This window comes from Hydra vulgaris, chromosome 01 (assembly GCF_038396675.1).
Source record: "Hydra vulgaris chromosome 01, alternate assembly HydraT2T_AEP".
In the NCBI taxonomy this organism is placed as follows: Eukaryota; Metazoa; Cnidaria; class Hydrozoa; order Anthoathecata; family Hydridae; genus Hydra; species Hydra vulgaris.
This window is the reverse complement of record NC_088920.1, coordinates 34,790,432-34,805,236: the sequence shown is the minus strand read 5'-3', so window position 1 is coordinate 34,805,236 and position 14,805 is coordinate 34,790,432. Positions and strand designations below refer to the sequence as shown.

At 26.7% G+C, this 14,805-nt stretch overlaps 1 protein-coding gene across 1 annotated transcript; it reads left to right on the top strand.

The window, feature by feature from the left end:
• Positions 1-12,584: 12,584 nt before the first annotated feature.
• LOC136074870 (soma ferritin-like) lies at positions 12,585-13,744 on the top strand. Its single transcript, XM_065787099.1, has 3 exons — positions 12,585-12,808; positions 13,025-13,117; positions 13,342-13,744. Exons 1-3 carry the CDS (start codon positions 12,710-12,712, stop codon positions 13,651-13,653), a joined length of 504 nt encoding a protein of 167 aa, XP_065643171.1. The 5' UTR covers positions 12,585-12,709; the 3' UTR covers positions 13,654-13,744.
• Positions 13,745-14,805: the final 1,061 nt, after the last annotated feature.

The following is a 14,805-nucleotide window of genomic DNA, read 5'->3' as shown; positions in this document are numbered from 1 at the left end:
TGCGTGGTGCTTTTAGTATCATTATAGCGTATCAGTTTAGCGATTTTTATCACTATTTAACAAGCCCTCTTAACCGTCGCACATTACAACTAATAACGGATTATCTATTTAACAGAACCCAGTATGTCGCGTATGATGGGAAAGTGTCTGAGTCTCATGAAATCACAAGAGGAGTTCCGCAAGGTTCAATTCTTGGATCTTTGTTTTTTTTGATTGAATTTAATGATGTATCAGACGTTTTAAAACGTAGCTCGATTATCAAGTATGCTGATGACATGTTTATTTTAGTGATAATGACATTCAATTTTAGCTGATAATGACATTCAATTAATAGAGGAAAAACTACTTGAAGACTTAAACGGGATATCAAAATGGTTTGAAATAAATGATTTATTAAAATGATTTATTAAATAATTAAATGATTTTATAAAACTGAAGCAATGCTTTTTGGAACCGCAAGAAAAATATCAAAAATCTACATATTAATGAAGTTCAAATAAACAATACCAAAACACACAAATATTTAGGAATCCATCTAGATTCAACCCTTTCACTTAACGACGATTTTAATTTTAAATGTAATAAGATCAGTGGGCATATTAGCTTAAATATGCCCACTGATCTTATTACATTTACTAAATAAAACACGATAATTGCTAACAATAAACGCTGCTAAATTAATTTATGTCTTAATGATCTTGCCAAATTTTACTTACTGTGGTTTAATCAACTTAAAACACACTGCAACCCAATTATACCGCATCAACCGTTTATATAGTAGAATAAACCAAATAATGTTAAATGCAAATAAAATTTCAAACGTTAATATAAATTTGCCGCATTTTTAAAAAGTCAATGAAAAAAAAGCTGTAATTTGCGTTTTTAAGATCTTAAAGAAAGAACTTGGTTCATGTATATTTTCTAACCGTTTTGAGGCAATTTGTCATTCAGCAAACACAAAAAAAAAAAGGAATACCACTGACCATACCTCAAGTAAAGCTTCAATCCACGAAAAAAGGTTTCTTTTACCAAGGAGTAATTTTGTATAATAGTCTCCCATTCGCTGTTCGCCAGAGTAAGAACCTAAGAGAATTTAAAACTAAACTCATGGATGTTTTTAATTTTTAAATTTTATTTTATTTTGTGATAAATCTACTAATGTTTTAATATTATTTTATATTCTAAAGTAACAGTTAATTTTATTTATATTTTAATGTATCAGGGTCCAATAGGATAACAGCCTAATTTATTGTGCTGATTTGGCATTACCTGTATAAATATTTTACAATAAATAAATAAATAGAATTGGTCAATATTTAATCGATGTTGGTTGAAAAATGAATAAAACATTTAGCGACCAATTATTGACCATCTGAAATAAATTTAGACCATGTACCAGGGTCATCAAGGGCTGTCTCAGAGATTTTGATTAGATTAGAATCAAAACTATCATCTGAATTTAACTCTTTTTATGCCGCGCCATCATTAGGCTCTTCTCTCATGTCTCGTTAATTCAGAAGCAATGGATCCAAGTACGTTTCCTTTGCCAGATTTTGCCTGATAAATCTATTTCAAAATGATTTCTCTGACATCAAAACTACAGTTACGTTCTCTACGATACTCATTTTTATTATTAGAAGACTCTTTATTTATAGTCAATCAGCAATCAAATTTTTCTGATCAGATCAGAAAAATTTGGTTGATGATTAACTACCATGAAATTCTTTTGATTTTATCTCATTTGTAAGTTTTCTTTTTTGCTCTTCCACTTATATTTGTAATTTGAGCGGTGGGGATGTACTTGATTCACGGAGTCTGGGGAGAGTGGTATATCTTAGTTATTTTCATTTAAAAAACGGGTAAAATAAAGTTTATTTTACAATGGTTTATTTAATAAACAATGGTTTATTTAATAAACAATGGTTTATTTAATAAACAATGGTTTATTTAATAAACAATGGTTTATTTAATAAACAATGGTTTATTTAATAAACAATGGTTTATTTAATAAACCATCGTTTTTATCAGCCGCGAATCAAATACACCTCCGCCATATATGTTAAACTTAGTAAATAAATTTACAAAGTTTAACATATGTTCCAGTAACTATTAAACATGAAGTAACTATTCCATTGAGACACTGTTTGCATTTTTAAAATGATCAAAATATAAAGTTTTGTTTCTGCTAGTGATGGTCATAACTGCTTTGAGTTTAATCAAAACTTTGGTTTAGTCAGAAACATTTAAAAAGAGCAAACAGCGGAATGTTGTTATGGATAGATTATATTTAGGGAATTTAAAGCTTTTATATCGTTTTTACAGATCCACACTTTTCCATTGATTTTTCTATATTTTATGCAAGCAAAATGACTGATGTTAACGAAGTTTACCCACCGTGAGATATAAATATTAAGTGTTTACATATAAATGCAATAAATGGCTTTATTGTTATGCGTCTACCTCATTTTTTATTCATTGATATTTTTTGACTTTGATTTAAAATTGTTCGCTTATAAATATTAACAATAATATCATAATATACATAATATTATTATGTATAAGTTATATATTATTTATATATAAGTTATTTATATATAAATATATATTATTATAAATAATATAATTAATATATTATAGTAGGTACGCGGAAATCGCGTTTTACGGAGCCGATTTTTGTGCTAAAATTTTGTTCCACGTTTTTTTTCACTTTTTTTAAGGTAGCGTCAGACAAACGTTTTTTTGTGGTGTTTCTTTTTAGAAACGTATATAAACCTAGATATTTTTCTGAAAGAAGAAGGGTTAATCTTGATTTTTATGTGGCTTTTAATGTATTGTTACTAATTTTTCATGGTTTGTTATGGTCCTGAAAATATAGTATATGTTCTCACATTAATTTATAGTAGAAGAAATGTTGAGCCCGCTTTTTTTATTATTGATTTAACTTTCTACATGCATTTTCTAAGCACATGCCAATTTTCAAAGAAAAAAAAAAGGGAGCAGATAGTTTACTATGTGTTATTCTACAAATACCACTTTTTTTAGGTAGCCTTAGGCAAACGTTTTTTTGAGGTGTTTCTTTTTAGAAACACATATAAACATAGAATATTTTTTGAAAGAAGAAAGGTCAAGCTTAATTTTTATATTATTTTTAAGTATGGTTGCCTAACTTTTTTATGAATTTTTTTGCTGACAGTTTTCTATGAAAATTTAGTCGATGTTCTCACATTAATTTCGTATCAAAGAAATGTTGAGCCCGCTTTTTTTATTATTTATTCTACTTTCTACATGTATTTTCTTTTTACCTGCCAAATTTCAGCCAAAAAAAAATGGGAGCAGATATATAACTAAGTGCAGCACTTTTGGTACCTAATTTCTGTTTTAATGAATTTTTTTTCGGTAACAGCGAACTTTATAAATACGGGGGCGGATAGGGGGGCCAGTTCTTAGAAAAATATTTTCTGCATTATTTTTATTATTAGATAACAGATAACAGAAAAACAGATAAAATGGTAAAAAAAGACTTACAAAAATATATAGATTCTCTAACAGATAGTAAGCAAATTTTTTTTTTCATAACTATATTATTGCTAACTATTTTTAAAACAAAAACATAAATGTAAAAACCTTACTCTTTTTGTTTATCTTAGTAAGATAATCTTAAGTATAAAAAGATTAATGTATTACTAATACATTTTTAGTAATACATTTTTAATAATACAGTTTTAATCTAATACTATTAAATTAAAACTGTTTTGATTTTATTGATAGATTAAAGTATCATTTCACAGGTTCATTAAAACATCATATAAGTATAAAAATTTGTTAATACACAAATAAGTATTAATAATACTTATTTGTATATTAACAAATACTTTGTTAAAAATAAATTATTTTATGATTTGTATAATTTGCTTCTTTTCTTTTAATTTCTATAGAAGTCTACAAATCGAATTTATATTGATTTATTCTTAACAGACATATTTTTTGGTGTTTAGTTTAAAAATGGTATAAAAATTACACTCATCTTCTTTTTTTATTTTCCTGTTGTATACTACTTCTTCCTATAAATATTATTTAAATAATTATACAAACATGTCTAATATTTGCTTCTTGTTTAGATCCTAGCACTATCATTATAGATTTTTTGAGATTTCGTAAATATAGTTCCCATAACATTTTTGCATTAACTTAATGCTTCTAAAGTTTTTTTAAATGTGAGATATAATTATTATTGTCTATACCTTTTTCTTGATGTATACTAGTTTATATATGTTTATTGTTTACATAAGTATATACCCATTCTTAATGTTAGCTTCTTGTTTATATACATATAATCTTTATATTTTAATTTTTAAGTTGTTATTTTTTGAACTTACTTTTGGCAATTACAAGGTGTTATTTTTTATCGTACAATTTTTTTGTTACCTTTAGTTGAATCGACAAGGTCTACCATTGGTAAGTTTGTATATTATAACTTTGTTATGAATCATAGTAACAAACGTTTAAACATGTGTGTCTAGGTTTAACTCATATTTTGTTTAACTCTCCTTTCATCACTTGCTATAGTTAGTAATTTTGAAAACCAGGAATTTTTATTCTGTGAATATATTTAATGCTAAACTTATTTTTTTTTGCGGTGTCTTACTCCTTTTTTAACTTTAGAACCATCTTCATCTGGTACAGTTGGTAAGTTCTAAAAACCTGTTAAGCATTCCTTATCAAATGCAACATTTATTTTTTATAACAATCTTTTAACCTTAGTTCCAACTTTAACTGCAACAAGTGGTAAGTTTAAAAACTATTACTTTTTAATATGTGTACGCATTTCTCAACAAATGCAATATTTATTTTCTATTAAAACTTTTTAACCTCAGGAACATCCTCATCTGCTACAATTGGTATATTTTAAATACTTTACTTTCTAATATGTGTATGTATTTTTCATCAATTCCAATATTTGTTTTTTATTACAACTTTTTTACCTTAGTTTTATTGTCGTCTGCATCAAGTGGTATGTCTAAATAATATTACTTTTTCATATGTGTATCCATTTTTCATCATTTGCTATATTAATTTTTTATTACAACTTTTTAACGTTAGGACCATCTTCATCTGATAAGATTAATAAGTTTTAAAATTTTTACTCTCTATTTGTGTATGCCTTTTTTTATCAATTGCTATAATTTTCTTTTTTAAAACTTTTTTTACCTCTGTTTCATCGTCCTCTGCATCAAGTGGTATGTCTAAATAATATTACTTGTTAATATGCATGTCCATTATTCATCATTTGCTATATTAATTTTATATTACAACTTTTTAACCTTAGAACCGTGTTCATCTTCTACGATTGGTAAGTTTTAAAAATTTTACCTTCTAATTGTGTATGCATTTTTCATCAATTACAATTTTTCTTATTACAACTTTTTAACCTTAGTTTCATGTTCATCTGCAACGACTGGTATGTCTAAAAACTATTACTTTTTAATATGTGTGCGCATTTCTTAGCAATTGCAATATCTTTAAATGACAACTTTTTCTACCTTTAGTTCCACCTGCTCAACCTTCTGCTGGTAAATTTATGTATTAAAAATGTGTCTGAATGGTTATCAAATTTTTATTATTCCTATTAATATACACTGTTTAATACATTTATATTGTGTTTTCATTTGAATTCTCATAAAAGGAAAATCACTAGCAGTATTAAAATTTTTACTCTTATTAAAAATTTGTTTACCTATCAGTGATTTATTAGTCAATAATTTTATATATTTAGATAAACTTTAACAAGTAAAAAATTTTTATTAAGTGTTACATAATGCCATTTGTTACTAATATAATTATTATTTATTTGCTTTTAAAGCTTACATAGCCTACAGGGTTTACAGGACCCAGCATCCTGGACCCACCAGCAACAGATCATGTTTGCGTTGGATCCAGTTTTGGGGCAAAGATGACCCTCTTTTTAGATGGCCCTTTTATCCCCCAAACAGGAGTGCTGGGGACAGCAGCAGAGGTACTGCAAAAGGTCGTGGCAGAAGAGGTCGACCTAGGCGGAATGTTTTATGGCTTGCAAAATGAGTACCGTAAGTTTTGTAGCTTGCAAATATGGTACAGCAAGTTTTATGGCTTGCAAATTTTTTTTGATAGGCTTACCTTCACGTGGTGTCTATTGTTAAAAATGATTTAATTTTATTCATTAATGGAATTGAAAAATTAAATCATTCACTAAAAGCCAAGACAAAACTTAATTACATTTTTTATTTCAAAATACTTATTGTTTTTGTGTGTTTTTTGTTAAGGTTGGAGTGGGTAATTGGTCCCTTTAAAGGACAAAATGGATATTCAAACTCATCTTGTAATGTTGTAAATTGGTTTTTTATTCTAATTTCTCTCTGTTTAAGAAAGCATTTTAACATTTTTTGTGAATTTGTTATTAATTTTTTTTTTCAGGTTTAGGGCAGCAGGGGGAGGGGGCGGCATACGCCCCCTCCCCATAAAAGGTAATTTTATACACCACTAGTTACTATTTTTCAAAGTATTAAAATATTATATTTATTTTTTATAATTTACTCATTTTAGTAAATATTACAATATTTATAATATTGTGTTATTATATATAATAGGGTGTGTTAAACCTTACCCACAACCTAACACCCAACTTTATGATAGACCTGTAATACTCTCTAGTGATGTAGAATAAAAGAATACCAAAATCTTATTCATAAATATTATCAATTTCATAAAAAAAACACTCTTTAATGGAGAAAAAGTGTTTTTTGTGAGGTGTCTGTGGTGGATTAGCACCCCCTCTGGATCCCTTGATGCGCCATTTACCTAGAAAAATATTTAAAATTAAAGCCCATTTTTACACCTATCTTTTGATATCAAGTTATAGATTTTTGAATAAGAATTGACAATGTTATAACAATTTATGTAAAAAAAAAAATTTTTTTGACCACAGTTTTATCAAGAAATCCATATATCGAAAATTTGCTACTAAAAACGTCATAACTTTTTATAGAATTGTCCGATTTTCGTAATTTTTTCACCTTTGAAATACTGTATTTGAGAGCTTTCTAATGATATATAACATTCTAGTATTTGAATAATTTAAAAAAATCAGTCCACGTACCTAATTATAGGTAACATGTTATATATAATTTAATTATTATATATAATATAATATATATATAAATTATATATTAATTTATATATAAGTTATTATTTACTATTAATACTAAATACTTATATTACTTATTAGTAAATATTTATATTACTTAACTTATGTTTAAAATACTGATAAAATTTTCATTGATATGAACTTTTGCATTCAAACTTTAATTATAAAACTTTACCTTGATAACATTAATATAAATAATGATAACTAAAAGAAGTTATTATATAGATCATGACCATATGCTTATTTATTTTAGTTGAGTTATAGTAAGTTGAACATTGTTTTTGTTTTCCATAACTTAATTTTAAAATGTTGGGATAAAAGTATTAAGTTCCAGGTCATAGGTCTTATATGATATGTATCTTATGTATATCTTGTATTTTGCAGCATGTTTAAGAGTATTTCTGCTTGATGCACTCTGACTTTTAACAATATTTGCATACTGATATGAGTAAAAGTGACTTTAAGAACCAGAATGTATTTCTGAAAAATAACAGTAATGACAGGTTAGTAAATATAATTATAATAATAATGGTAATAATTTTTATTTATTAGAATTATTAGTGAGTAACTTATGTATGATAGAATTGCATGAACTTTGGGGGACAAATATAATGATTAGAGTAAATATTACCTTTGTTTATTACCACGATTAAAGTAATGTAAGAAAATGTTATTTTTATCTAAAGAATATTCCCCAATAGTCAATATTTTCTTATGTATTGAATATTATAAATAACACTTATTGAAAAAATGAAAAAATAAAAAAAGTAATAATAAGTATTCAAGCATAAAAAAACACATGTATTATGATAAAGTATATACATCATATTAACTATGTTGTCTGTAAGTTAAGGGTTGCAGCTGATATTTCATCTTATGGAGAATAATACTCCATAACTATTTTATATTAAAAAAAACATGTAGGAAAAAGAAAATCTAAAATAGTGATAAAATTTAAACATACATGTAAAAGATTTTAAATAAAATATGCAAAAAGTTTTTGCTGTTTATAAATTAGAGCCTAGGCCTAGCACTCGCAATTTTGGGCGACCCAAATTGGATTTTTAGAGATTTGTTTAAAATAGTGGTGCCCAAAAACCTAATTCTAATTTTGATTATCTACATAATTTTTGGTAGAGTTCAAAGTTCTTCCAGAAGATGGTTTTATCTATGAAAATATTGAGTATGAAATCAATTTGCTGTTATCATATGTGATGCACCAGCTAGAGCATTTATTAAGTGTATTAGGGGCACAATGGTTATAACTGATGTAAGCATTGTGTTCAGAAAGAAGAGTGGTGTGGCAAGATAATACTCCCACATATTTTATTAATTTTAAGCGCTGATTCAGGTTTTTGTCATCAAAATCATTCTAAACATCTTAGTGGTGTGTTAAATGGAATTAAATTTTGACATGGTGACAAAGTTTCCTTTAGACTTAATGCATCTAGTATGCTTAGGGGTATGCAAAGACTCATCAACTTATGGTCAAATGGCCCAAATGTTGTTAATTGTCTCAGATTACAGTCAATACTTTATCTGGCGGATTGTTCCAGATATGTCGTTACATTCCAAGAAATTTTCTAGAAAACCAAGGTCTTAATTAGATATTAAAAAATGGAAAGCAACTGAACTTAGACTTTTTTAAGTATACACTGGGCCAGTTGTTCAAAGGGGATGATTTAGCCAAAAATCTATTCAAACTTTTTAGTACTTTCAGTTGCAGTTCTAATTTTATGTTTTATTTTGTTGAAAAAATATGTTGATTTTGCTTGTCAGTTACTAACATAATTTGTGCAATTATTTGGTAAACTTTTCGGTAAGGATCAACTAGTTTACAATGTCTATTCTTTAAGACATATAGGAGAAATAATACAGTTAAATTTTAAGTACTTGATAGATGTCCCTCGTTCAAATACAAAACTTTTTCGGATCAATTAAAAAAGCTTGTTAAAAGAACAAAGGGTTGCTCAAATAAATACGTACAAGGATATAAACAGAAGTTTAGTATTACTAATTTTGATGGATCAGTAACCATTGCATTGAGACACTATTTACAATTTAAAATTATCAAGGTTTAGAATGTTTTGTTTCAGCTAATGAAGGTGATGATTGTTTTAAAATTACAAAAAAAAGGTTTTAAAAAGCAGACAAATCCTGTGAAGAATAGGTTATGTTTGAGGGATTTGCAGCTTTTAGTCATTTTAAATATATATATATATATATATATATATATATATATATATATATATATATATATATATATATATATATATATATATATATATATATATATATATATATATATAGCGTATAAAATGTCTTAATTAATTGATTCTCTATCGAACGGTATATAATTGGAACTCGTTAGGTTAACCAGTCTTGAGTAATTATTAATTTAAATTTGAACATACCAGTATTTCTAATGTAGCAAAAATATAGAGTCAACTAAAATTAGAGTCAACTAAAAGGACTTAAGTTGAAATATCTCAACAAAATGTTATCCAAGCAATCTAAAATTTGGTGGTTGATTTCTTTCGAACTATATAAACATTCTTGCGAAAATAAAATAAAATTGTCATTTTTATATCTTGAGTTATTGGCATTGGTAATTATATGGTAAAGTAAAAAGACAAAAATGGGCAGAAAAGCTGTTTCAGACAAGGTACGATGGCAAATTGTAGGTCTGCTAAAAGAGAAAACAAAAAGCCAACAAGAAATAGCTCAAATGTGCAATGTTTCGCTTAAATGTGTACAAACAATGTTGAAAAACCACGTAATGAAAAACTACATAATGAAAAACTACATAATGATGTCAAAGATTTACCAAGGCTTGGTAGGCCTTTAAAGCTAACTTCAAGAGACCAAAGTTATCTCTTTCGAAAGGTTAGACAAGACCCGAAAATTTCTTACCGCAAACTTGCTGAAGGGCTCACAAATACGCCTGGTAACGTTAGTGTTAATAGATGGACTGTACAAAGATGCCTAAATAACAAAGGCTTAGATTGCTATATATATATATATATATATATATATATATCTATATATATATATATATATATATATATATATATATATATATATATATATATTTATATATATATATATATATATATATATATATATATATATATATATATATATATGTATATATATATATATATATATATGTATATATATATATAAAAGCAGAGTTGTACCTAGGGTGCTCATTTGCAAATTTAGGGGCCTTTTTACAAATGTAAGGTTGTTTTTTTTATTTAGTATTCTGTTGGAAAAAATTTTAACAATTTTGGGGCTCTTTTGAAGGAGGGGGGTGCTTGGATTTAGTAGCCACGGCACTGTTATACAAGGTTTTTGATGAGTCTTAATTATTTGATGAAACCTTAGTGTGAAAAAAGTTTTGCTCTATTTTTTGAAGATTACATTTAAAAATTATTAGAATAAAATTATTACAGTTTAATTTTTTTACAGGTCATATTGAAACGAGGTATTGTGTAAAGAGGTTTTCAATGAAGTCGTTTAAACAACAATGGAAAAGCTTCCAATTCGCGATATAACCGTAAAAAAGCATTCGATACACGATTAAAGAATCGTTTAAAAGTTTGCTTAATTTTGACTGAAATTTTTTTTTTTTTTTTTGAAATAAAACAATCAAGTTATATATAAATTTGCTTTTTCTGTAAATTTTAAACGTTTAAACGTAGTTTTTCAAGATTTGCAATGGGTAAACCTCGTGGGAACCTTACGGGATACCCGTTGGGCATACCAATATGGGCCCCATATAGAAACCGCGGCCAAGATCCGGTGGGATACCGTTGGCCTTCCCATACGGGACCCAGTTGACGACCCATACGGTACCCGTATGTCAATGTTGGCTAGGTAATTAAAGATTTCTTAGATGTAAACAGTGAAGTTAAATTGATTTGTATTTTTTGAATCGACTTTATGTGATGATAACAGGAATCAGTACTATTAGCGTAAATTTATTTGGAGTAATTAGCGGCTATTATCTAATTAAAACGCTGTTAAATTTTTTGCATTGTTAAAATAATATCATCACGCATGAATAAATCTGTGGCACCAAAATTTGGCGCTAAGATAATGAAACTAATTTTTTCATAAAGAAAAATGTTAGCTAAGAATCTAATCTATTTTTGTTTGAAAAACAATGCATAGAAACATTTAGTTTTGACTTTATTTAAAGATGCCATTTTTGAGTAATATGAGCATCCTCAAATTATCCAGTGTTTTTCATTGAAATTATCTAGTTTAAAGTCCTAAATTGTTTTTTGAAATGCTTTTTGAATAGAAACAAAACATAGTAAAAAATTTTCCGTTTTAACAATACAAAATATTTTTCTGTACTTTAAATTCCAAAATTTCGCAAAAATTTTGGATCCAGCATAATTATTTTTGAAAATATTCCAATTTTCGCTTAGAATCTCATATTACCCTAATCTACCCTAAAGGTAGCTATTCAAAAAATTTCAGAATTAATTATTCTCTAGTCTGAATTGATTTTATAACAAAGTTTAATTAATTTAGTTAATCGCACTTATGACACCATAACACTCTTAAGTTCAAATACAAAGCTATAGTATGTGTGTGAGTATTTATAATGTTCAACAGTGAAGTACCCAGACCAATTTCGACACCAGTATACCGGTTTTGGCGCCTAAATTTTCTATAATTTGTGCATATTTCCTTTGCTTAAATTATGGACAATCCCAAATGAAAGTTTATTAAAATAATTCTCACAAGATTAATTAGCAACCTTTTCTTTTCTAGTAAAGACTAGTAAAGTGCGATATTACTTTACTCTCCATTCATTTATGCAAAGAAAATTTTTCTTGATTTTGAATAATACGCTTTTTTTAATCTGAGTTATTAGAAAGAAGATAAAATAAATTTTTTTATTTTGTTTTAAAAAAAAAAAATCTTAGTATTGTGATTTAACCTTCTGACTAATTGCCATACGAAGTCCACGTACCAAGATTTGCAGAAGAAAAGTACTAAAGAATCACTAAAGAGCATCATACATATCATTAAAAAGTATCGTAGCAGACTTCCAAGAATCGAGAAGAAGTAATTTTCAGAAGTGAAAAAAAATTAAGCGAATGTCGAAAATAGTCGATTTAGAGATAACATTGAGAAATGCAGACAGACTAGTCATTTAAGAAACACATCACTTAAAGACTTACAAATACATATATTGTTAAGAATTGTACTTTCCCTAAAAAAATCTTATATAGAGTTAATACTAATTTTTAATAGAATTTAAATAAGTTTGCTATTATGCGTAATTAGTTTGAGAAAAAGTGTTGAATGACGTATTTTAACCTCTAGTGGTTTTTTAATTATAAACAAATTGTCAACGATCTTTTTAAACAATTATCGACAAAACCTCAATCTTAAAATACACGTGGTTATCAAATATAAATACACTCACGAAACATTTTGTTTAATTAGTTCTACTGCTATTTCATTTATGAAAATTCGTTAAATTAAAATTCTTGATTATCAACGATGGCTTCGCACAGACAAAACTTTCACGAAAAAAGCGAGGCTGCTATCAACAAGCAAATTAACATCCAGCTGTATGCTAGCTATATTTATTTGAGAATGGTAACTTAATTTTTTTTTTGAATTTCGGGGGTAAATGTCACAAAATGTTTGACTTTTTCGTTAAACCTTTTGTTCCACTAAAAAGGAATGAAAGCGCACAATGTTTCAATACAGTTAAGTACGTAATGAAAAAGTATGCATTGAAATAATAATAAAAAAATGAGAGAAAAGCCAATTGATTGCCAAGTATTGCTTTAATAAAATATTATTTTTAAGGCTTATCACTTTGATCGTGGCGATATTGCACTTCCAGGTTTCTCGAAGTTTTTCAAAGGACTTTCTGATGAGGAGCGTGCTCATGCAGAAGAGGTTAGGAAAAAGTTTATTAAATTGAAAAAAACTTCTTTAAATTTTTATTACACTTTTATATAAATTCTTTTGCATTTAGTTTAAAAAATTAAAATTTTATACTTTAACAAAAACATCGACTTCATTTTTTATCTAATTTTTTTCAAATTTTTTGAATTACTTTTTCTTTTTTTTCTTTCTTTTTTTCTTTAATTTACTTTTTGAATTTATTGACTTTATTTTAGCTAATAAAATATCAAAACCTTCGCGGTGGGTTAGTTGTTTTAGATGACATAAAAGTTCCTATGGATGAGTGGATAACGCCAAACAACGCTTTAGAAGAAGCACTTAATTTGAAAAAAAAGGTTAACGACGCAATATTAAATCTCGACGGGATTGCTAATAGCCATCAAGATCCTCATTTACATGATTTTTTAACAAAACGATTTTTACGAGAACAAGTTGAATCAATTAAAAAAATTTCTAATTTTATCACTAATGTAAAGAGATGTGGTGAAGGGCTTGGTCTTTATCAGTTTGATAAGTTGACTATGTAATTGTTTAATGTGATACAAAAAGTGTTGTTTTTGTTTATAAAAATATGTCTTGTAAATTTTTAATTCTTGTGAGAGCAGAAAATTAGTTTTCTTTTTTTTTTTTTGATTAACATTATCCCACAATTCAGCTTCTAGCTGCATAAATAAGAAGAAAATTAGGCAACCATCTCTTTTTCTTTTTAAAATTTGAAAAACTATTTACTTACCTTTTTAAATGCATACATTGCAATTTCATATAAATTTTAGATAAATAATAATTTATACAAATTATACAAAAATTCCTTAAATATGATTTAGTAAGTAAAACTTATTTAGTAAGTGTTTTACCAATAGCATCAGGAAAAAGATTCACATTACCAAAACTTATTTAAAAAAATCATGTTTAACGCCTTCACCTTAATGGATTAGGTCGAGGTTGTCACGTGGTTGTAATGTTATCACCCCATTCGAAATGGTAGAAGACGTGAGTTGTTCTGAAAACGTAAACCTTAAAAAATATTTAAAAAAAATCGTTATAATTATTTATTTTCATTCGATTTATAATAACAATGCAAACTTTTTTTACGCTGCTTTTTAATTTTCAGTTTTAATTGAGCTTCAGTAAATAATAAATTATTGTTAATTAGTAAGTAATTCTTTTAGTAAAATATTTTAAGAATTGTTCAACGGATAATTTGTGATATTATTGTATGTTTATATTGTATGTACGTTTATATATATGTCGAAACTTAGCAATAATAAAAAATAAACGACATAAATACTGTATAAAAGTTATCTATACTTTATTATAAACATTTGGCGGTTAATTTATGCAAAAAAGTTGTAAAGAATTCAAATTTAAAAGTCGAAAAAAGTAAAGAATGATTAAGATATATCTTTACATTACTTTACTTTATAATGTAACAACAACATATATGTTGTTGTTTGAACAATTTTAAACACAACTGGTTTTTAGCATTTTTATTATAAATTCTTAACAACTTCTTGGTTCTTTTATATTCACTTCTTCGCGTGATCTCTTAACGCTTTTATAACCACTTCTTCACGTGATGCAATTTTTCTTTATGCTTATATAACCACTTCACGTGATACAATCTTTCTAGCTCTCGTACAGCTAACCTTACCACTTTCTTGCATAACCTAACTGAACAA